Source organism: Onychomys torridus, chromosome 1 (assembly GCF_903995425.1).
Source record: "Onychomys torridus chromosome 1, mOncTor1.1, whole genome shotgun sequence".
NCBI lineage: Eukaryota > Metazoa > Chordata > Mammalia > Rodentia > Cricetidae > Onychomys > Onychomys torridus.
Genome location: NC_050443.1, coordinates 78675848 through 78700458, shown reverse-complemented (window position 1 = coordinate 78700458; position 24611 = coordinate 78675848). Strand labels below are relative to the sequence as shown.

At 52.2% G+C, this 24611-nt stretch overlaps 1 protein-coding gene across 1 annotated transcript in view; it reads right to left on the bottom strand.

Moving 5' to 3' along the window:
* Positions 1 to 20144, bottom strand: part of Arrb1 (arrestin beta 1) — a 65516-nt gene extending 45372 nt beyond the window's left edge. Inside the window, exon 1 of the mRNA XM_036186935.1 lies at positions 19981 to 20144. Coding sequence (XP_036042828.1) covers positions 19981 to 20000 — 20 coding nt within the window. The 5' untranslated portion in view covers positions 20001 to 20144. The remainder of the gene's footprint in view (positions 1 to 19980) is intronic.
* Between the last annotated feature and the right edge of the window lie 4467 nt (positions 20145 to 24611).

Sequence of the window (24611 nt, the reverse complement as noted above, 5' to 3'; positions counted from 1 at the left end):
GGAAAGGCGCAAAGCTACACAGAGAAACTCTGTCTTGAAAAAACAAAAAATTTAATTTAATTTTTAATTAATTAATTAATTAATTAAGCCTTTGTAGAAAGTGAAGAAGTCAGGGGCAGTTGGCATCTTCTCACGGCTGTGCAAAACTGCGAGCCCCGTCTGCTTCCAGGACACTTCCACACTCTTCTTACCCATTAAGTCTTTTTCCTGTTGCTCACAACCAGCCAGTGCCTGCTTCCCATCTCATGGGCTCATCCGTTCTAGATATTCCACACTAAGTCTCTAATATAGTATGTGGCCTTTGGTACCCAGCTTTTATCTCTTAGCAGGATGTCTTCATGATGATTCATCCAATTACAGCCTGAGTCAAGATTCCATTGCCTTTCAGTTGAATAATGTTCTGCAGCATGGATATGCCGCAATTTGCCTATCTATCTATACACCTGTGACCAAACTTTGGTACTCTATTAGATATGACCTGCAACCCTACCCCCCACCTCGACCCCACAAGTAGGGATTATTTTGTTCCCATTACCGGAATGCAACACTAATGGTCATCTGTGGTACAGGTTATAACTTGAACCAAAACCTCTGGCCTCTGAAGTTAGATGCCTTCCCAGTGTGGTGTCCCCTGGAGTATTCTCTCACTCCACACATCCCTTCCTCTCTGACCTTCTGTGTCCACACCCCAGGCTCCGAGAAGTGGGGCTGACATGGTATGCACAGATCAAGCTGAGCCCAGACTCCACTATAGCCCAAAGCCACAGAGGCCCGAGGGCTGCAGCCCCACCCTTGGGGATGTGCTCCTGCCCAGTCAAGGGTTTCTAGGACCCCAGGCTAGAGACCAAGCACCCCATTTGTGCAGCAGGAATCTGCAGCAGTGGCCTGGTCTTGTTTTCCTCTGCAAAGAGGAAGGTGGCCCCCAGCAGATGGCCCTAGAGATCCATGAGCAAGACTAGTGAGCTGGGTTTGGCTGAACAGGGAACTGGGAAACAGACCAAGCATGGAAGGGGATGAGCATAGAGCAGTTGCTAATGAGCGGTTCTTGGCGGCCAGTGCCTTCACTCCTCAGTCTTAAACATCCTTGCTCTAGAATCCCCAATACCTCTTCCTGCCACCAAACCTCGAACCATGCCGAATCACACCTCCTCTGAGCCATCTAGCCCCACAGCAGAAGGGAGGTTAGTGATCTATAATCTAAAAGTCCTAAATACTCCCAAATCTGACACTTTCTGAGCATCAACAGGCCACAAGGGATAACTGTATACCTGACCTCGTGCAAAGGGTGAGTGAGGACAAAGAGGCACTGAAAGGTTTAAAACTGGAGCCAGGGAATTAGCTCAGTAGAAGGGACTTACCTAGCATGCACAAGACCCTGGATTCAATCCTCACCGTGTACACACACACACACACACACACACACACACACACACACACACACACACCCCTACAAAATCACCATTGCCATCAGGCTACCTACACAAGACATACATGAAACAAATGGATTTCATGTAAAATTGGGTCCCATCCCCAAGAAATGTTGTGCCATATATGCAAATATTCCAAAATCTCCAATCTAAAACATTTGCCAAGCATGAAGGATATTCAGCCTGTGTAGAATTCCAGATGTGGGGAGTTGAGCAATGAGGCTGCCCTTGAGGAGCTATTCCTGCTGACACAGCCAGGCCATCTCCATGTAAGACAGGTAGAATTTGACCACTAAAGTCCCTCTTAGGGCTGGGCAGTGGTGGCGCACGCCTTTAATCCCAGCACTCGGGAGGCAGAGCCAGGCAGATCTCTGTGAGTTCAAGGCCAGCCTGGGCTACCAAGTGAGTTCCAGGAAAGGCACAAAGCTACACAGAGAAACCCTGTCTCAAAGAAAGAAAAAAAAAAAAAAAAAAGACCCTCGTAGGCCATCTTGTTCCTCTTCTGTTTGGGGATAGGATCTTTAAAGTCCCCACCTATGTAACCAAGGCTCAGCCCTAGAACTTCTGTTGAGATAAGGTCTCACAGAATGAGGGAGCAGTGACAGGCACGCTGAGGTGAACCTCAGCCCTACACAAGGAGCTAGAGGCAACTAAGGAGAGTGGGAGAAATCGTCCTCCCCGGGGAGCACACCGATCATTTATCCGATACCAAATGGTCAGCCCTGAGAACACACACACAAGTCACAGACTGAGCAGGTTATATTTGGGAATATATATGTATATACATATATGAATGTAACAATTCATGAAAAAGAAACCATGAATTTGAAAGAGAGCAAGGAGGGGTGTTGTGGGATATTTGTACACTGTGTGAAAATGTATTTCTCTGAATGGCGTAATAAAAAGATGACCGGTCAACAGCAAGGCAGAGGTAGAGGCGGGACTTCCGGGCAGAGAGGGGAAGTAGGGGGAGATAGTGGAGGTACAGGGGAGATGCCAATGAGCCATGGAGGAAGTTGGACATACCGAATGAAAGAAAGGTAAAAAGCTACATAGTAAAACGTAGACTAATAAAAGCAGGTTAATTTAAGTTAAAAGAGCTAGTGGGCCAAGCCTAAGCTGAGGCCAAGCTTTCATAATTAATAATAAGTCTCCTTATCATTATTTGTGAGCTGGCGGCCCAAAGGAAAATCCATCTACAGAGGGGTATATGAGAGGGTTTGGAAAGAGAAAAGAGAAAAAGGGGGTAGGTGGGATGATCAAATTTCATTATATTATAATCTCAAAAAGCAAAAGAAGTAATAAGAATAATAAAAGATTAAGGTCTCACTGTGTAGCTGGAACTGGTCTGGAACTGGCTATATGACCAAGCTGGCATCAAACTCTCAGAGACCCGCCTGTCTCTGCCTCCTGAGTACTGGGATTCAAGGTGTTCACCACCACACCCAGCACTCTCTGTAACTTAGTCCTGGGATTCAAGGTGTGCACCACCACACCCAGCACTCTCTGTAACTTAGTCCTTTTGCTTTCACTACAGAGTACCAGAACTACAGGAAGGTGGCCGACATGCCCAGTTTATGTGGTGTTAGAACTGAACCTAGGACTTTATAAATGATAAGCAAGCACTCCAGCAACCGAGCCACATGCCTGGTCCCAAGGCCACCACTTTCTGACTACAAATTCAGCCACATTAGAAAAGTTCTACGTAGAGAATGTCACCTATTACCACTAGCCTCCTCAGACCCCCTTCCCATGTAATGAGAGCTTAGTAAATATGGATGGATGGATGGATGGATGGATGGATGGATGGATGGACAATGTTCCTTGCAAGATGTGTGGTCTTGGACAAACTGCTCAACTCCACCTGAGTCTCTCTTTACAAGTGGGGACCCTATCCTGGGATAATTTGGAAGACTGAAAGAGAGAACACATGCACAGGACCTCCCAGGCTCAGGCGGAAATGGGGCCACCTCATCCTGCCCCTCTGTTCCCAAGGCCAGAGGGAAGCACCCAGCCTCTGGGCTGGCCCCTGGCTATACGTAAATGTTTATGCCAAGCCCCAGCCTCCCAGAGACAAGTTATTTGTTTGGCTTATAATTAATTGCAGAAGGCCAGGCTGGGCAATAAATTCTGCTGAGGAAACATAAACAGCTTTGCACAGAGCTCCAAACCCCATTGTGAGGCCAGCAGCGAGGGTCCGCTAGGAATGGAATGTTTACACTGTCAGTCCCTCGACCCCAGGCAGACAGACGACAGGTCAAATGGAAGGACCCTTGAAGATCCTTGAAAACAGCCTCTGACTGCCAGCATTACCTCTTCCAGGACCCAGCAGAAAGAACACTTGATTTATCTGGCTGCCCAATCTGAACCTGAGGAAGCCGACTCTCAAGGAGCCTTGCCCCACCTAGAAAATGGCTGGGCTGGACAAGGAAGCAGGCTTGACTTAGGAGAGAGAAAAGCAGCCATGAACCCGGTCCTCAGCATGGAATTCCGGTCGCATACCTCTGGTGCCAGGCGCTGGAACCTGGAGACACAACTCCCAGGGTGTTTGCATTCCACGGCAGGGAGCTGCAGATGTCAGATTGTCACCAACAGCAATTTGATTACAGGGCTCTGCAGAGAACAGAATTGCCGGCCTGCGGGAGCCTAGCAACAGTCACAACCGCTGGAGCACCACAGAGCAAAAGCCACACAGCAGCCCCCTGGCAGGAGCACTCAGTAGGTGCACGGTATTGGAGTTTTTAGGTAAAAGAACATTCGTTTCTTCTTATCGGCCCTTTCAAAGTGTCTCAAAGGCCCTGTACATAGGCTGTGGAAGGTCACAAGATGACCTAAACAAAATCCAGGGAGCACACATTGACTCAGGGCACAGGCAGATGGGTAAAGCGCAGGATACAAGCTAATGAGGGTCCTGGGAAGGTGTGCTAGGCACAGTCTGAGTACCTACTCTGTGCCAGGTCCTCTGTGAAGTCCCCTATTAGCTCTTTCGAGGCTTACCACAACCCCCATGGCAGAAAGGACACTTTGAAGATGAAAATTTTTTTTTAAGTTCAGGAAAATTATATAACTATTTAACAACTTATCATTCACTGACTTGATGAGCAGGAAGAGGTGAAATTTGATTTTTTTTTTTCCTTTGAGAATGAGGTCTCATATAGCCAGAGCCAGCCTTGGACTCACTATGCTGTTGAAGATGGTCTTGAACTGATCTCCTGCCTCAGTTTTCCTGGTGCTGGGATTACGGGTGTGTACCATCACAACCAATTAGATGTGAAATTTGAAACCTAGCCCTATAACTATGCCCCTGATCTTTCCTTGCAGCCTCTAACCTGCTCTCCTCCCTTTCTCCCCTAAACTGGGCACTGAGGTTGGGGAAGGACAGTCCTTTGAGACTACAGAAGAGTACGGCATAGCCCATCAGCCTGGCTTCCTTAGGAGCAGCGAAGTTCAGCTAGCTGCCCCGGAAGAGTCCACAAGCCCCAAAGCAACCAGACATGTCATCCAGATGCTGGATGGCCAGGCCAGGCTTCCTCTAGCCCCCTTCCCGTGGAAAGCCCCATCGGGTTCTGATAGTCCTTTCCCAGTCCAGCTGTGCTCCACAGCTGATGGCCTGTGTCACCCTCCTGGTTTGTCCTGCCTTTACCTCCCAAGTGCTGAGACTACAGACATGCACCCCCTACATGGTTTGTGGGTGCTGGGAATCAAACCCAGGGCCAGGTACTGAGATACACCCACATCCCAGAAGCCTGCTTTAAAAAAAAAAAAAACCTAACCAACAAACAACACAAATGATCTTTCTTTGTCAAAATTCAGGAAGGCTCTGAGTCCCGGGACACAAGAGGCCCTGAGAGGAAGCCTGAAGCTAAGGTGCAGTTTTGCCTTGAAGTAAATCTGCCTCGGGACTGGAGGAAGGGCCCAGAGGCGATCTGAGCATAACCCGCCTTCACAAAGGCCCTGCCCCCAGCCCAACAGACAGATGAGGCTCCCGAGGAAGTTCTTCTGATGCAGAAGCCTCCCTGCCGTGGTCCAGGTCTGTGTGTCTTGCCACAGCTTCGGAAGTAGCCCAGCTCATCTGCGTCCAGGCCCTGCTGCTTTCGAAGGCCACACCGGTGGATCTCTTGGTGATCCTGACGCACATCCCTGAGAAGATCTGCCCACGAGTGGGCTGGCAGGATCTGCCCCCAGCTGCACCTGCCAGCTAGCACATAGCACAGCCTCAGCAGCTAGACTGGGTAAGTTGTTTTGTCCTGGTTCTGCAAAAGGAGATAGTGAGTGCCTACCAACTATGCACTAACACACGCACCAGGGGGCTTCCTGCAAGTGTCTTGATAAAGGGGAGGGCGAGTTCCAGCATGCACACACCAGAGCTGTAAAGACACAACAATGGCCTCTAAGGCAGTTTCGTAGTCAGTGTCTGCATAGCCTATGTGGGCAGAGTGTCGGTAAAGGAAAGGAAGGAGAAAGGCCTGGGCCTTGTTTGTTCATCTCCAGGCTAGGAGATCCCAAACCCCAGCTTAAAATACATCCATCTCCCCTTTTCTGCTGGTTCTGTCTGCTTTCTTCCAGCACCAGGACCAGGAAGGAATCAAGAAAGAAGGGGTGCTTCTCCTTTGGGGCAGCAGCTCAGGCCCACTTCCTCTGAGCCTACTCCGACCCCAAGGACAGCCTCTAACCGGACGGAGCACCCTTCCATCTATCAGAGGACCACCAAGGAACCACGAGGACCGTTTCTTCTTCCTCCAGGGAGCACAGAGCCAACAGAATGCTCCATGCCTGGAAAAGGTGCACAAGCAACTGTTCAAATTAAGATCTAAGGAAGGCGAGCCAAGGATGTAGCTAGGTTGGCTGAAAGAACACTTGCCTCACGTGCTGGAGGCCCGGGGTTCGATCCCCAGCAATACATAAGCCCATTCCCGATAGCACATGCCTGCATCCCAACATTCAGGATATAGAAACAGGAGGATCACACATTCAGGGTCACGCCTGAATATATAGTGAATTTGAGGCCAGCCTGGGGTGCATGAAACCCTGTCTCAAATGTGATGGATGGAGGGGATGGAAGGTCCTAAGAAAGGAGACAAGTATGGGAGCACATATCTTCATTCCCAGTACTCAGGAGGCTGAGGCAGGAGAATCATCCTTGAGTACAAGGCCAGCTTGGGTTATATAGTAAGATTGTGCCTTGAAAACAACATATAAAGAAGGTTCTACCAATTGGGGAAGGAAGGGCTATCCAAGGCAAAAAGCCTGATCAAATAGAGAAGCAAGGTGTGGAAAGTCAATGGCCACTGAGGTCAAGTCAGTGTCCACAGTGTGGGGAAAGCAGACAGGAAGTCAAGACAGGAACTGCAGGGTCCTTGGTGCCACCTGAAAGTCATGGATGCTCCTGTAGGGAGCAACAGTTATCTTTTAATCTAGGAAGGTCGGTCTGGTGTGTTTCTGAATGAAGGCATTGCTTAAGGCTTTATACTGAGCCGCAGGACAAGCAGAAGTCTAGTGGAACCGCGCAGGCCAGAAGCTGGTGGAATGGAGCAGCATTCTAAGACACACGCATCATCATTCAGACTGGATATCTGAACTGGGACCGCAGGGAATGGGTTTCTCCACAGGGAGGATGAGCTCCGGTCACCTTTGTTCCAGATACTCTCTTACTTTTTTTTTTTTTTTTTTTTTTAATTTATTTTTCAAGACAGGGTTTCCCTGTGCAGCTTTGCGCCTTTCCTGGATCTCCCTCTGTCGCCCAGGCTGGCCTCGAACTCACAGAGATCCGCCTGGCTCTGCCTCCCGAGTGCTGAAATTAAAGGCATGTGCCACCACCACCCGGCTTTTTTTCCTTTTTGAGACAAGGTTTCTCTGTGTAGCTCTGGCTGTCCTGGAAGTCACTCTGTGGACCAGGTTGGCCTCGACCTCACAGAGACCCACATGCCTCTGCCTCCCATGTGCAGGGATTAAAGGTGTGCGCCACCACCACCCGACATTTTTGGTTTGGTTTGGTGTTTTAGTTGTTTGTTTTACTACCTCACTCATAAGGAAGCTGAGGCTGGAGGAACCCAGGACCATCTGTGGCCTGGGCAGAGCTCATTATAGTCCTCTGAAAATTCCCTACTACGGAGTTCATTCTGCAAAATGGTGATTTCAGTCATGTCTGCTGAGTGGCTGCAAAGAAGGCAGCTCGCTGCTGCGTGTGAGGAAGAGCAGCGTGCATATTAGCTGCTTCATTATAACGTGTCATCAGCTTTGTCCTTTTTAGGATATTGAAGAAAAAAAACTTGCCAAAAAAAATCAAAATTCTCCTTACTAAGTCTTCTTAAATGCTTCAGTTTTCTCGCATGGCCCTGGGGCTGCACAGACTGACAACAAAAATCTCGCCCACCAGGTGAGCCCTGTGAAGATGCTGGGCGCTCTCATTAGCACAGACACTACAGTGAAGAAAAAGGGTACCACTTCCTCAGAACTTGAGCATCTCACTCATAGACAGATACAGGTATGAGGAAGAGAGAACCCTGGCCTACTGCCCTCTCTGCCACACCACTTGGCCTTAGTGCCACTAAAGATGGCCCTCTAAGGGGGTGGTGGTGGCGCACACCTTTAATCCCAGCACTTGGGAGGCAGAGCCAGGTGGATCTCTGTGAGTTCAAGGCCAGCCTGGTCTACAGAGCGAGTTCCAGGACAGGCACAAAGCTACACAGAGAAACCCTGTCTCAAAAAATAAAATTAAAAAAAAAAAAAGATGGCCCTCTAAGCTATAGAGACTAGCACACATGCCCCTTCCTGGCCACGACCCCAAGCCAGAGCTGTCTCCCCTAAGACTTAGCCCCCCAGCCTTGCACTCTGCTGGATACCTCCAAGGTCCTTTTGCAATGTCTGTTCTGCTAGAGAGAAGCTTTGAACTCTCAGCCTGCCACCAGGGTAGAGCCCAGGCAGACCTGGCTTCCAGTGCTGCTTGCCCAGAGTCTGCCAGTACGTCCAGCTGGCCTCTGATCTCACTAAAAGACTCACTGTACCACTTTCATTTCTCGCCCTGATTTCTTGGCCTTTTCGTTTGGGTTTTGTTTAGAAAGGGCTGGGGTGGAGGATGGAGGAGACTCGCTATGCCGCCTGGCTGGCCCAGAGCTTACTGTGTGGAGCAGGATGACCTCACACTTGCAGCCATCCTCCTCCCTCTTTCTCCTGGGTGATGCTAAGCAATGCACTCCCAGACTAGCTTCACTCTAGTTGTTTTGTTTTGTTTGTCCTGAAGCAATCTGCATTCCCAAGACACGCCTGTTGAAAGCCAGGAACCTCAATGTAGCACAGGGGCTTCTCCAGTCCCAGATGACGGTCTGTTTCACAGACCACCAAGCTCATCTTTGGGACCTATCAAATGAATCTCCCACAGCATGTTTGAGGGTCCCCTGTTCTACACAGAAGACTCTCAGCCTTAATCCTAGATCGCTGTCTCCAGTTATAAACTGATACCCCTTACCACTCTCTTAAGAATGTTACAGAGATTTATTTTCTGTCTCCCCCACACATACAAATGCCATGAGAGGCTGCCTCCACTTCCTACCTCAGGTGTCCAGCATAGGGCCCAGGGCCTGGCAAAATGCTCACAGAAACATATGTTCATCAGCACCTCCTGCGGGCAGAGGCATGGCCCAGTTAAAAGGGAATAAGCCATCCCTGAAAACCCCAACCTGCAGGAGACAGCTTTCCATTCATGAGAGCTCCAGAAGGACCAGTATGCCAGCCACAGAAAAACAGTCCACCCTTAGGTGTCACATGAAGCCAAACTGCTCCTTAAATGTCCACGGTGGTAGGCTGAACCACTCCAGGGACATGCCTGTAGTAGAGGTCTGGCGCCTGGCCAGCACTGGAGAAATGTTTGTGGAATGGAACAGAACAAACCGAAAAATGCTGGCGATTTGTTCTTCTGGCTGCAGAGGCCAGCTCCCCTCTGGGGGCAGTTTGTAGGCAAATGATCTCAGGCCCGCCGCCTGTTTCCTCTAATGAAGCTTTGCAGCTTCAGACTGCTCAGGGTGTGGGAGGAGGCGATGCTCCGTGCCAACCCAGAGGCCTGCACTGAGGCAGCCCACAAGGCTTGCCCCACAGGGTGTGGACAAAGAGACCACCCCCACACCTACCACACCCCAGCACAGGCTGGTCACAGTAACCTGCTGGGCCTAGGGATTCGGAGCAAAGCACACCTGCCTCCTGCTTGCAGGGTCTCAGTAGGGAGGGAAGGAGGAAGTGAGCAGGGAGCCTTGCTGACTTACATAACCAGCTTCCTAGGCGTCCTCCAAGTCAGAGGCCCTTGCTGGGGGCAGGTCACAGCCCGACTCTGAGGCTGGCAAGAGGCTGGGGAAACAGAGGCAGCCTCCTGACCGGTGCTGCTGGTCCCCCAGACCTCCCGACATCTCTCCAGCCCTTCCTGCTGAATGCTGGGAACCAGGAAGGGCTGTTGTTTTCCAAGTGTGTGAAAAAGTGGCCTGTCCGCTTCCCTGGCAGCAAACCAAGCTCTGGGCTGTGAACGGGGGTAAGGGCTCAAGGAGTTGGGGCTGAGTCTGGGATGCCAGGGCTCTCTCTCCACAACTGCTTCCAGCTTCTAGCTCTGCAATCTCTCCCCATTTCCTCTTAGAGAATCTGCTTTGGCAGACAGAGGCCAGAGAAGAGGCACCCCACTCCAGCCCTGCAACGCTGTCCCTGGACAATCTCAGTTCCCTTTCCTGTCTTGATGGGTCTTCTATGGCCCTGTGTAACACCACTGACCACCACCCAGCAGTGTGCACAGTCCTGGACCAGCTAGGGGCAAGTCAGGAGAGGAAAGAGAAGAACAGGGAAGGGATGGGTGGAGGGGATAGGATAGGCAGGCAAAAGCCAAAGTCCATTTCCCAGGCTTCAATAACAAGTGACGTGTATATCACATTTTATTATTTGCGTTCGAGTGCCTGAGAACCGGTTCTCTTCTTCAGCTGCAGGGGTTCTAGAGATCAAACTCAGGTAGTCAGTCTTGGCAGCAAGTACCTTCACCAGCTGAGCTATCTCACTGGCCTCTTTATTTCAGAAACCAGTTGGCCTCAAGTTCAAGGCAATCAATCCTCTTGCGTGCTCAGCTCACGGTGTGAACCACCATCCCATCTACAATAGTGATTTTATCAAACCCTTACCTCTGGGCCCATAGCCACCCAGTGTAATAGACAGGTGCATTGACTTCCCAAGGGTGGAAACTGAGTCCAAGCCCCTTGACTAAGGTCATGATTGAGAAGTATTGAGAACTCAGATGGCAGTAGCTGAGTTTATCTTACTGTAAAATCCACACCCAAAGCCTTGGGGCTCGACCTCCCATCACACACACACATGCTTGTGAGAGCACAGACACATACACACACAGGGAGAGAGAGAGAGAGAGAGAGAGAGAGAGAGAGAGAGAGAGAGAGAGAGAACTACCCGGGAAAAATTTTCTACAGAGATGAAAAATGATTGCTCCATCCCTGGAGAGGGAGGAGGGAACAGCACTTAAAACAGGTCCTTTCTGAGGACACTACTTGGAATCACAGGACAGTGGCAGGGCTCTCAGCCTGGGGATAGGATGGCCTGGGGAGAGCATCTGAGCTGGGCTACCGGCAAGCCTCCCCTTCCAATTAACCTCTGCCCAGGGCTGCTCAGACCTACAGGTTCCAGCAGAGCATAGCACAGTCTGCTCCTCCCTCGCTACAGGCTGCTGGAGGCTCCACCTCTGCTCCCGAGAACGGAACAGCATTACTTGGGCCTTTGCCTCCCTTCAGCACAGAACCTGAGGAACGAGGAGAGATCCCAGAGACCTCCTAGGCCAAGGCCTCTCCCACCTTGTCTTTGACACATGGAGAAACTGAGGCTTAGAGAGGAAGAGCAGCTTGCCAGGACGTGAGAGACTGAGGAAGTGGGGTTCGGACTCCCATTTTACCCGGGTGCTCTGCCCACATGGCACCCTCTCTGCACCTGCCCCTTCCCTTGCTCTCCAGCTCCGCTCCCTGCTTCCTGCTTCCCTTTCCCAGCTCTGGCCTGCAGGCTCAGCTCTCAGCATCCAGGCCTCATACTCTCTCTCAGCCTCACCACCCTCCTCAACCCCCCTACACACTCCTCTGGGCCAAACATCCATTCTTGGGTGGTTTAATTAGCTGATTTTGACCACAGCCTGCTGGATCCAGTGCCCAGAATTCTGTCCCTTATAATGAGGTGGGTTCTGAGCACTTGCCCACTGGGCAGCCAATGGGGAGTCCTAGGCTCTGCCAGCCAAGGCAGGCTCTTGAGCTGCATAAAGAGCTCCTTGATCCAGGGAGATCATGGGAAGCCACAGCCCCCTCCTCAAGCCAGGTCAAACCACACTGGTGTACTGTGGCCAGACCCAGATGTCCGCCCTCAAGTGGGACTCCCTGCTCGAATGCCACTGTCCAAGGCAGAGAGAGAAAGGCTCAGGGACGTCTGAGGATGACCGTGACAAAAGGAGACCACACTTGAAGGTCGGGAAGATGGCTCCACATCAGGGCACTTAAGAAGTGGGATTTGAGGCTGGGATACAGCTCAGCTGATGAAGTGTTTCCGTGTCTGCCTAGTATGAAGGATGCCCTGGGCTTAATCCCCAGCACCACATAAACCAAGCACAGGCCTGTAATCCCAGCACTCTGAAGGTAGAGGCAGGAGGACCCAAAGTTCAAGATCAACCTTGGCTATATAAGGGAGATGAAGGCTAGCCTGAGCTAACGACTCTGCCTAAAAACAAAAACAGGGCTGGAGCTACAGCTCAGCAGTAGAGTACTTGCCTCACACATGTGGGTTTAATCCATAGTACCTACCAGAGATTTGAACAAGCAGAGAAATGTTTGGACGGTGCTACCGAGAGGGAGGAGCAGCAGCAGCAGCAGCTCCAGCAGCTCCAGCAGCCACCCCATCCCCCCCCCCCCACCCCCCACCTCCCAACCCCCCACCCCAGCCAGGAAGTTCCATGATCAGAAACTATGTTTTTTTTAATGGAGAGAAAGTTGGCCATCCCATGACCTCTGCCTTCTGGGCCATGAGCCTAATCTAATTCCTGCGGCTCTACGCTACTCCGAGATCCCTCTCTCCTCTCTGAGGACATCTCCCACTGAAACGCCCACATTCAGCTTCTTTCACTGAGCAAATATTTATGGAGCTCAGGGCCATGCCAGGCCTGCACAGACACAGGGACAACGCAACGTGGACCAGGTGCCCTTGCAGAGTCCTTGCTTGAGAATATCACAAAGTGCAAGCCGGGAGAGAGTTAAGTGTGTGCAGGAGAAGACAGCACAGAGATCAGAAAGCTTTGGAGGGCTTCCTGGAGGAATCCGGGCCTGTCAAACGGGAAGGACATTCATTATGCGGGGCCAAATCACCCCCTGTGTACTAAGGATGGAGCCTTTGGGATCTGAAAAATGAATCAGCCGGTTCCCTCCCTGGGGGAGCTCAGCTTGGGAAGGAAGGCCGATCCAGGGAGAGCATTCTACAGCCACCTTCAGCCCTGACACTGTGCCAGGACTCTGAGCTAGACCTGTTTCAACTCACCTACCCCTCAAGACAGCCTCCTCCCAGCTTTCCAGACAGGGAGCAACAATTAGCTAAACAATTGGTTAGACAATCAGCGTTGGAGCGTCAGAGCTGGGATTTGAAACCCAGAAATTGGTTCTTCCCAAGAGTAACTAACCCATGCCTGGTAGACCTGATAGCGTCAGAGAGACCAGCCTAGAAGAGGCCCCCAGAGTACCACAGAGATTCAGACTGCTTCCTGAAGGAGATGATCCACAAAGACCCTTGAAGGAGCCAGGCGGTGGTGGTGCACGCCTTTAATCCCAACACTTGGGAGGCAGAGGCAGGCGGATCTCTGTGAGTTCAAGGACAACCTGGTCTACACAGAGAAACCATGTCTGGGGTGGGAATGAGGGAGCTGAAGAGAAGAGGGAAAACTGTTCAGGAGGGAATAGCCTAGCAGAGGCGACTGGCCTCAGGGACTTGCCAATGACTAGTTGATTTGATGTCCCAGGAGGCCGGAGATGAGACCAGAGAGTGGAGACCACTACTAAAGGAAGCCTTAAATGAAACAGAAGCCAGCAAGAGGCACATCCTTCCAGATCCTTATCACCATGGACTCTATACCCTGGACCCGCTTGCTTAGCAGTCTCTGCTTCACCAGTCTGTCACAGAGGCCCCAGCTGTCCAATCCCCCATTTTGGGCCCCCAGAAGAAAAGCCAGTCATCGGAATACAAGAGAAGGGCCTCACACACAAGCTCGTTTGACTTGTATAGGGACATGACGCTCAGAGTTGGTGAATCTCATGTCCTCGGTCACCCAGCAGTGAGTGACCACTCAACAAGGACTGGAGTGCTCCTAGAATGGGCCATCCCAGTCTACTCCCTTGGTCTTTTGCCAAAACCTTTCCACTTCTGTTGGTGGCAACACGGGAGGGGTAACCCTGCAGGGGCATCAAGGGGACCCATTGTGAATCCACAGGCCGCAGGCCAGCATGGAAGGGACATTCTGCCCCACAGCTCAGGAACTGAAGTCTTGACTCCTGCCACAGCCCCCAATTTGCTGAGGCTCCTTAGTCAACAGTTTTCTTTCCCTGGGACCCAAGCTCTATGGGGACCTTACCAGACGGGGCCCCATCCTTTCAGCATTGACTTCAATTACACAGACCTCCAGGGACCTGTGAGGTCCAGCCTCTGGGGACTGGCCTCCCAGGGCCTCATCTGGCATCAGGTCTCCTGAGCAGGAACAAGGAGTTCCTCTGAGGGAATTCTAGAGATGGGCCAGTCCCAGGAAGGAGGAGGCTGTCTCCGGAGAGATGACCCAGCCAGGGCTCCTCTGAGGAGGGAGGCTGAGAAGGGGCTGGACAACAGAACCCTTGTTCCCCTCTCAAAACAGCCACCCCGTCCCACCCCCATTCTCCACTCCCAAGCTAGGAATCAAGCCACCCACCCCCGGGGACAGGATCCATCCTGTACATGGCAGGGCAGTGCCCAGAATCTGCTAGGAGGACCCTTGTTCTGTCCCAGCATATATATATATATATATAGTGATGAGACTCACCCTCAGCAGCCCCATGCCCCAGGGGGTGGGGACATTGTCTGCTAGGCAGCCTCCAGTCTGTAGAGTACTACTGCCTCTACCTGGGACCTCCCAGTCTAAATAAGCTATGATCCCCTTCTCTGGACACGCAGCCCAGTGTGAGAAGCAGTGCTTTGGTTGTGAGGGATCCCTAATGGAAGAGATGGAATTTACGTCAGCACTTAGGGGGCCCCAGGGCTGAGAGCAGGGCATGGAGGACAGAGTTCAATTTAGTTCAAAAAGCACTGCCAGGCATCTTCCAAGAACCAGATCTGAAGGCTGGTGGGCCTAACAGACAAGACACAGATTTAGCCAGAACCAAAAAGAGCTCACCAATGGGGAAGCAACCCCCACCCCCCCCCCCAGATGATGCCATGTTACTCAGTTCCTCCAGTGCCTCGGGCCAGAGCTGGCACCTCTCTCAGCCCTCACAGTCCCCCACCTGAGCTAGCACCAACACCTTAGCATGGGCTCTTCTTTCTGTCTAAGGCACCCTCCTACCACCTAGGCCTTCCTTGGGATCCAGCACCCAGCTCAGGGTCACCTGATCCAGGAAGCTCTTCCAGACCTCCACTGGAGTCAGAGAACCCTCACTCCAGGAGCATGCCTGTCCTGGCCAGCTCACACACCACAGTGCCTTTTTTCCACCCTATAAGACCTGGATTCCTCCGGGAAGCCCTCCCTGATTGAAGTGCTTTGTGACCAGAGGTCTGGAAGGCACATAGAAAAGCAGAGGCTACCCGTTTCTCCTCTGTCTCCTGTGTTCAGCTGCATCCTCACCACTCCACCAAACCCCAGACTCCCATCCACCACCTGGCTACACATGAGGATCTCGCCGCAGCCCCTCCTCTGGCCTCTGTTGTCCTTTGCTGCTTCTGGGACTCCAGGCCCCAGCTGTCCTCAGCTGTCTGCTGATTCTCTCCACCCCACACACCAGGGCTCTCTCTGCAAGGCTCTGCTGTCCCTGCCATCTTGTCACGTTCTCCCTTCTCCCGACACCAATGTCATCTATATCCTCCAAGTGTCCACTCAGAAGACTGTCAAGTCCCCACCTGCCCCCTGTCCCTAGCCTGAGGTCCAGAGGAACCTGTCAAAGCCTCCCTCATCTTCCTCAGCCACTCCTGGCTCCCCTGCCACTCATGCCATGCGGCCCTGAGCTAGACTGTCAGCGGGTCACCCCAGCAAGCAGTAGAATGGACAGCCCGGTGGAGGTCAAGAGGCCACTCCGAGTCTCCCTGTTTCTGTCTTCAGTCAATACTGCCGGTGTGAAAGAACAGCCCTGAAGGAGGCAAGCCCACAACTAAGGACCCCTGACCCCATGCCAACTAGAGGTTTCAGTCTCGGGCCAGGAGGTCCAGACTTGAAAGGAGACCAGCCATCAAAGGAGTCTGCAGCCCGGAGGCCAGCTGGGAATCGGGGACACTGGGCCAGGCTCACCGCCACGCCCAGAAGCAACCCAGGAACACTCCTGCCAAAGCCACAGGACTTCCCTATGTTCTAGCCAAGAAGGGTCACCCAGGGCTTAACCACCTCAAGAAAGACAGCCAAGGTTCACAGGGAGCTGGTGATTGCAAATCCTATCACAGCCACCCTCCCTCCCTGGGGCTGAGTAGGGGGACATACTGGGGGAAAGTTTATCAGCATCTGCAGCAAAGGAAATTCCACTTTATCCCTCCTGCTGCCTCAAGATGATCCCTCAGGTCACTTTTCGAGTTAGTAGGACCAGCTGGGGGCAGTTGAAAGGCCAGCTGTGGATAGGACAAGCCCCTTTCCCTTTGAGAATCCAGTAGCAGAGAGGACCTGATGGACACAGAGACCTCTGTTCAGATGCTAGCTGGCTGAATGGTGGTAGACAAGCTTCCTCTCTCCTAGTTTATTTCCATATCTTTAAAATGGGAACAGCAATTTCTATGTTAACTGTGGGAGGAATACAGGGAGATTATGCACATGCTTCTTGTAGATGTGCTGATGTGCATGTATGTGCATGTATGTAAAGGCCAGAAGTTCATATCTGGTATTTTCCTCAGACACTCTCCACCCTGTTTTGAGATGGAGTCTCTTGCTAAACCTGGGCGCTAGGCTGGCTGGCCAGAGAGCTCCAGCAACATGCCTGTCTCCACAGCCCTTCCCCTCCTGACGCCCCCCCGCCTCAACTCCCAGTACTGGGGTTAGAGACCACCATGCCTAGCTTTTTTATGGGTTCTGGAGATCCAAACTCAAGGAAGGCCTCATGCTTAAGCAGCAGACCTTTCTGGAGCCATCTTCCCAGCCACTAAGAACATAATTCTAACACCAGACAGGCAGCAAAGGTCCAATCAACCATCTAGTTTTCTAGGCCCCACTTCCTTGTCCATATGCTGTTGATCAGCCCCATCCTCCCCACAGCCTTAGTTCTGAAGCTTCTTCCTAGAGTGTCTCTACCTCTTGGCCCGCTCCTCCCCTCCTCCCCCACCCCCCCCCCCCCACCCCCTGCTCCTGGTCTAAGAGGAAGATTCATGCCTGCCCCTCCATCACCCCACCCTTTCCTTTCAGCTGACCCTGATGTTGGGAGAAAAATGCTGTCCCTGTAGCCTGACAGTCCCAGGCTGGGGATGACAGGCCAGTGTTCACCTCTTGGAACCCACCCCTAGGCTGCAAGTCACCTTTCACATCTCCAGGCCTGGTAGGGTGCTCCAGATCCCTTCCTCAACCTCCTCAGGCTTCTAGGTAAATCTCAGCAGTTCTGACTAACCGGGGCAGCTTCAGGCCACATGCAGCCCAGAGCCCTGGGGCGGGGACACACACACACACACACACACACACATATACATACACACACACACACACACACACACACACACACACACACACACGCACACGCACACGCACACCTCTTCCACCGGCCACAGTGCTGGGTCCTGCATCACACACACCTGGGGATGGATCTTCTGGGGGTTCACCTTTGGAAACTCCAGCCCCAGGGTACCAAGAAGCCACTTGTTAAATGACTGGACCTGTGCTCCTGGGACCCCTGTTGGGGCTCCATCTTGGAACTAGCATGTTCCTGCCCTGTTACTCCTCTCTCTCAACCCAGGGGGTTCCCAGAGGATAGTGACAGTTTTGATTAATGTTCATTATCACTTCCTCTGTAGGTGAAGTTTGAGACAGATGGATAGTCATGAAGACTCCAGAGCCTGAGTGTTGGGTGTTTGCAATGTCCTTTCCAATTCACAAAGTAAAGTCTCACAGCTAATGGAACACAATGGTCAATGTCGCTGTGATTTTGCCTTTCTTATCCAGCTAGGTCTAAAAAGGGAGTGTCAGAATTTGAAGTTCTAGAGGATGGGGGGGGGGGCGTGCAGGGAGGACAGGTGGGGACAGGTGGAGTTTATCTAGTCAGACCAGTGAACGCAGTAAGCTCATGGGAACCATGATAACCAAAGTCTCATTGCTCCAATTTCCAGATGGGAATACTAGGCTTGCCCTTGAGTTAGAAGCAGAGCAGAAGGAATCAAGGGCAAAGCTCTGGCCTCAGACAGGTTCTCCAACAGGTGTCCAACAGCCCACAGTGTCCTCATCCTGTGACAATTCACGCTAGCAGGGAGGCATGTGACAATTCTCCCCTAGTTACAGAGAGGCCCAGCAGGGCTGAGTCACCCTGGTCACCAGCAGCACAGCAGAACAAAGGAGAAGGGATGGCCGCTGACTCCCTGCTATGCCCTGCCAGAGCAAAGCCTGACCTCACAGGTCGGGAGGGTTTGCATGGAGAGATGGATGTGGCTGAAGAGAGAGTCTCACATCCTTCCTCCAAGGACCGAGAGAGGCCTGGGTCACAGTGTTGGGCAGCCAGCTGCTAGGGGCTGGGCCTCAAGGTGAATGCAAATACTTCATGACCCTCTGCAGTCTCCCAAGGCCATGCCTCTGCACAGTGCGGGGACCCTGCTAGTCCTCACACCTGGGGTCCACACAGTGCCCAGTGACCCAAGGAGAGCCACAGACACAGTGAGTTCTGGCCTCTGCCCCCTCCTGACCTTTAAGCAAGCCAAGAGACATTTCTCATCCTCTGGTTCCTCTTTGGGGAAACCAGAAAAGGAAAATTAACCTCCTGGAAGAGCCTCTGTAGAGAGGCTGGTGGGAAGCAGCTTCTAAACATGAGGGGTCTGAGTTACCTCAGTGCCTCAGTTTCTGCCTCTGGAGTCCCTTTCACACACTGCTAAGAGTGTCAGCTAGCAGTGATCGAAAAATCTATTTGTTTAAGGGTCCCAACATGTGACAACAGGGATGTTTCTTCTCTGATCATCTCATATCCCCTATGCTATTTTGAGTATACAACAGGGGCTTAATAAATACTGGAAGAAAGGGGGTAAAGGCAGAGAGAAGGACACAAAGGTAAGAGTGGTAAGGGAAGCAATGGAAAACAGCAGGTGCAAGAAGGCTAGAGGAGAAGCCAGGCAGGACGGCGGTGAGACTTTCAGGGGCCAGGAGGGTGAAATGGTAGAAGCTTGTCCAGGGTTGGTTTAGGTCGTAAGGCTGACCCCAAGAGCTCCCCTGCCCCACCCCTACCCCCTACTTCCATTCCGAGGGCCTAACCTCTCCTTTCAAGGGAGGCTCTCCAAAACAGTTCCCCCACTTCCCTCAGCTTGTAGCTCCCAGCTATGCTTTGGAGGTCAGAGGGGAAGGAGGCCATGTGAAAGGGACCTGCCTTTCTTTCCAGGCCCCAGACAAACCTCCACTCTGTGACCTGTGTTTCCAGTCCTGCCATGGGGAGTCAGGAGTGAGTATACCCAACCCTCCCTCCCCCCAGTGGGGTGGGGGGAGTGTGGAACGTCAGGCCCCGCAGGCATTTTCTGATGTGCAGTGTGGTTAACGCTGGTGTGTCTCTAAGACATGTGGCTACATCATGTCATGTCGGTGTCGCGTCATTGAGGGTTGACAGACTGCGTGCCCCAGCCAGAGCGGGCTTTGCAGCATCCAAGTGACAGGATATGTGTGTTGGTGTATGTCCACATGTGTGCAGCAACATGAGGGTGTGTTACAGCCGGTGCATGTTCTAGTGGGACCTGTGTATGCTAACAGGACTGTCAGCAAGAATGTGTTGACAGACGAGTGTGTGTGCGCGCGCGAGAGAGAACGTGTGTGACGTCGTCGTGCCACAAATGCGAAGTGTGGCAGTGCTGTCAGTGTGTGCCAGCAGGAGGGTGCTCCTGTGTTCATGAGCATGTGTGTAGTGTGTCAGCCCGCCCCGGAGCGTCCTCGAATCTGCCAGCCAGTGCAGGATGTGTGAGAGCTCGTCTCACCAAGGAGCCGTGAGCCAGTGGGGGTGGCCCACCCTGGCTGCCTCGGTCCTTACACATGGTTCTGGCTAGCGACCACACAAGAGACTTGGGTGGAGAACAGAGTGCCAGATCCCGGGTGACGCTGATTGGAACCTCCGCCCGTGCCCTCGCCCAGGTCGTCCCCACGCGCGCGCGAGGCAGGGCAGCCACCCGCACTCACCGTGTCCCTTTGTCGCCCATGGTCCGCGGCGGCCGCAGGGAGGTCCGCGGCGTCAGCGCCCAGGCTGGAAAATTCCCGGCCGCCAGGAGGAGCGCAGGCCAGCCCGCTCCCGGCTACCCCGCTCCGCCTCCTCTCCTGTCGCCGCCGCCGCCCCCGCCCGCGTCCCCGCCCGTCGCTCGAGCAGCGCAGCGCCCCGGCCGCCGCCAGGGGCGTGGAGCGTGCGGGTGTGAGCGCGCGTGTGTGTGTGGCTCCGTGCGCGGCTCTGCGTGTGCGCGCCCAGAGAGTAAAGGCTGGGCGGCCGACCGCGGCTGGTCCACGAGAGCGCGTGCACAAGAGCGCGTGCCAGTGCGAGTCAGTGTGCACGGCTGCGCGCGCGAGCCTGTCGGGAAAGTGTGTGTGTGTGTGTGTGTGTGTCTGTGTGTGTGTGTGTCTGTGTGTGTCTGTGTGTCTGTGTGTCTGTGTGTCTGTGTGTCTGTGTGGTGTGTGTATGCAGAGGTGTGCACGTCTTTGTACAGTTGTGCGTGTGTGCGCACAGCCTTGGTTGCGAGCGCGTCTCCCGCGCACGCCAGGGTTGGCCTTTGTGTCCCCGGGTAGATGAAAGCGGAAAATCCGCAGACTCGGAGGCCCAGCCACAGCGGCGCCCCTGCGTGAAGACAGCAAGAGATTCCAGAAGCCTAGCCAGGCCTTCGCCCTTGCTCCACCCTCCCCGCCCCCGCCCTTCTGGAGAGATACCACCCAACAGCACAACCCGGACAGGAAGAAGGGGTGGGGGCGGGCAGCGGACAGCAACTCTGGAGAGCTGATGGGAGTGGAAAGGGTACGGGAGGGGCAGGCCGAAAGAGGAAGCAGTGAGAACTGGAGATAAGGAAGGGACAGAGAGCCGACCCGTTGGTGGCCGGTAGCATTATCATTGATAGCCTGCAATGGTGACTCTGGACTCCAGCCATCTCAGAGCCCATTTCATGTGTATGGGCTAGGTCTTAAAACCAGCAGGTGACCTATCCACAGGTTGAAGGGACTCACTTGTTCTTGTGGGCAGGCACCTGCATACAGTAGTGTCCAGCAGAGCCTACTGTCTGCAGCTTTCTTGGTATCCTTGGAAATCTTGACTTTCCTCAAGTTCCTACTACTGTAGAAGCAGCAGGTGAGGGGTGAGAGGGTGGAACCCAAACGCTAAGGAGGGGTAGGGAAGGGTTCTGGGTTTTAACCCGTTTTCTCCGAGCAGGGATCTTGAGGGGTACCTTCTTGCTCTGCAGACAGTGGGAGAATGTGAGGTCTTTCTCGCCACCTCACTGCTGGGGTTTGACTAATTGACCCTGATAGGTCCCTAATATCGGAGTATTAATGATAAGAAAGGAAGCTATCATTTACTTGGATACAATTGCGGCTCTGGAAACATCTCCTGTAATTACGTGCAGAAGCAGTTACCTATGCTGTTTACACAGAGTGTGCTGTTTATAGAGTTGGTAATAATATCCTAGGATAATGACTATAATTATGTCCAGATTGGGGAGGGGTGGGTAGAGGCTAATGGGCAGGCAGGGTGGTCCACATCTGGGCAATGATAAGAGCTAGGAGAAAATGGATTAAGGTCTGGAACTTTCACCTGGCTTTTCTTCACCCCTGGGATCTTCCCTTGCCCAAACCAGGGCAGAACAGAAAGCTACCTGTTCCTTCTACAGGAGTGGGGGATCTTGAAAGGAACAGAATTGAGTCCTCTGTTGATAGCAGGAAGCTCACTTTGGGAGCCCAAAAGGCCCTTAACCAATGGATAGGCCTGGTCTTGTTCTCTCCACATAGACTTCCTCCAAGCCAGAGGCTATCAATACACTGCCCAGTGCTAATTCTCAAAGCATTCGGGCAAATTCTTCATCCTACTCTATAAGTATCTGTGGTTATGTTACTATAACAAACAGTGTTTTAGATTACTTCCCAGTAAAACAAGCAGTTCAGAAAGACGCACCAGATGCTTCCAGGTAGCCCCCACCCCCACAGACTGCTTCGTGGACTGGCTTTGGAAAGCAAGGCTCTAAACACTGAGGGACACTGAACAGACTGGAAAATGGTGGCGTCGACATGCAGGATGTCAAGTGCATGCCTGCATCCCTTCTACAAACCCCACGAGGGGGCGGGGGTGCCTGGTGCTACTTGGTGCTTGCAGACCTGTGAGCTAGATCTTCTGTTGCCTTTTCCGGAATGAATGAGCCAACTGGTGCTTAGAGAAACTAAGTAGCTAGCCCAAATCCACAGCCTGCTCTTGACCTTGGCCCCTAAGCTCCCTTTCTCCAGTGTTCCTCCAAGGGATGCTGACACAGAGCAGGGCCAGAATTCGGCTTACTGTTTATTGAATGACTGTTTATTGTGCCAGTTGTGGTTCTGGGGAATTTACAGGTCAGCAGCAAATAGGACAGAGCTTTCAGCCCAGGGAGGGCTCTAGAATGGTGGGGGTGGGGTGGGGGTAAAGGGGACACTTTCTTTTTATCTGTCAGGCCTACGGAAAGCACTTAGTATTCACTCAGTAATCAAAATTAATAAAACTGTAAAAGTGGTCAGGAGACCTCCCTGTCAACAATGTCGTTTTAGTGATAAGTGTGATGAAGGAAACAAAACCCAGTGGTTGGAACTAAAGTTCTTAGATAAGGTCACCCAAGAGGTGACCTTTGGGCAGAAACCTGCACCAAGAAGCCAGTGACCTCTGAAGGACCAGCAAGGAACCAGGAGGGTGTGTCTGGGTTTGGTAAACAAGAGGAGTGGGTACAGGTAAGGCAGGCAGCAGCCAGATCACACAGGTCTCCTAATTAGGGGTGGGGTGCTCAGGAAGCCAATTTAAAGAAAGGCTTTAGGGCTTCGCTGTGGCTAACCTTTGGCCCATGGGCTACATGCAGCCAGAAATACCCATGAATGTTGCCCAACACAAAAGCATAAACTTCCTTAAACCATGATAAGATTTTTGTGTGATTAGACGTGCATTTCTGGTGTGTGAACTTTGTAGATGACAATGTTGTGTCCTAATGTTGAGAGGCTGGACATACCTGGCATGCAGGTAACAGTCCAGTTTTACATTTCCCAAGGTTGTGCTGCACTGTGCTGGATGGGGCTGACGTGAGACAAGGCAAGAGCAGAGGTCTCATGCCCCCTTGGTACAGTGTCCCGGTGCTGCAGTGGTTTGGACTAGAGCTGTGGCCCAGGAAACAGAGTAAAGGACTCATGCTACACTTGGAGGCTGGACTATACTTCCCTGTTGCTACGATAAAGCACCACGACCAAGACAACTAAAGGGAGAGTTGACTTTGGCTGATGGTTCCAGAGTTGAGAATCCATGATGGCAGAGCAGAGGCATGGTGGCTGGAGCAGGACGCTGAGCTCACATCTTCTAACAGTTAGCATAAAGCAAAAAGCACACTAGTAAGCTGGGCATGGTGGCACGTGCTTTGATCCCAGCACTCAAGAGGAAGAGACAAGTGGATTTCTGTGAGTTCAAGGCCAGCCTAGTCTACATAGTGAGTTCCAGGACAGCCAAGGCTCAGTAGAGAGACCCTGTGTCAAAGGGGGGGAAAAAGGACACTGGGTGTGGTGTGGCATTTTGAAACCTCAAAGCCCATCCATAGTGCCTACTTCCTCCAGCAGGGCCACACCTCCCAGACCTCCTCAAAGGAAACCATCAACTGGGGAGCAAGGATTCAAATGCCAGAGCCTGTGGGGGGCATTTTCCCATTCCCTTCATAGGTAGAGCCAGCTGCACCTGCTCAGAGGCTGGTGTGCCAAGTACACGGTTCAGGATGACTTGGGGGCTTAGGGCAGAGTCTGTTCAACACCCAGGCAGGCCCCTTCCTCAAACAAGAGAAGTCACGGTTCACGGAACTGGAAGTTCCACCCTTCCTGTCTCAACCAACCTATCTGATACGCATCCTCCACCAGAGAGATGTCCCTGTAAAGCAAATGGACTCCACTACTGAGGCCCCAGGAAACAGCCACCTCCAGCTAGGCGCCACTCAGGCCTGTTGCATGTCTTTAGTTTCCCACCCATAATCATAACGCCTTTCCTTTTTAAACTTTTTTAGACAGGGTCTATCGTAACCCACCCTGGCCTTTCACTCACTGTGTAGCCAAAGATGACCTTAACCTTCTGATGCCCTTGTCTCCACTTTCTTGCTGCTGGGATGACAGGTAGGCGCCACTGCATCCATTTTATACATTCCCGGGGATCGAACCCAGGGCTTTGTATGGTAGATATGTATTTTTCCAAGCGGAGTACATCCCCAGCTCCTAATAATTTTTTTTTTTTGTATTAAAAAAAAAAAATGAGCCCAGTGGAGAAATGGATCTGTGTAGCAGAAGTTTCTCCAGTCCCACCTGGCCCCTTAGTCCTGTAGCCATTTATAAAATAAGCATTCAGTAGCTTATATTAATTACCAACTGTATGGCCTATCGCAGGCTTCTTGCTAGCTAGCTCTTTCATCTTTTTTTTTTTTTTTTTTTGAGCTGAGGACTGAACCCAGGGCCTTGCACTTGCTAGGCAAGCGCTCTACCACTAAGCTAAATCCCCAACCCCAGCTCTTTCATCTTAAATTAACCCATTTCTATTTATCTATGTATCGCCACGTGTTCCATAGCTCTACCTGCATCCCATT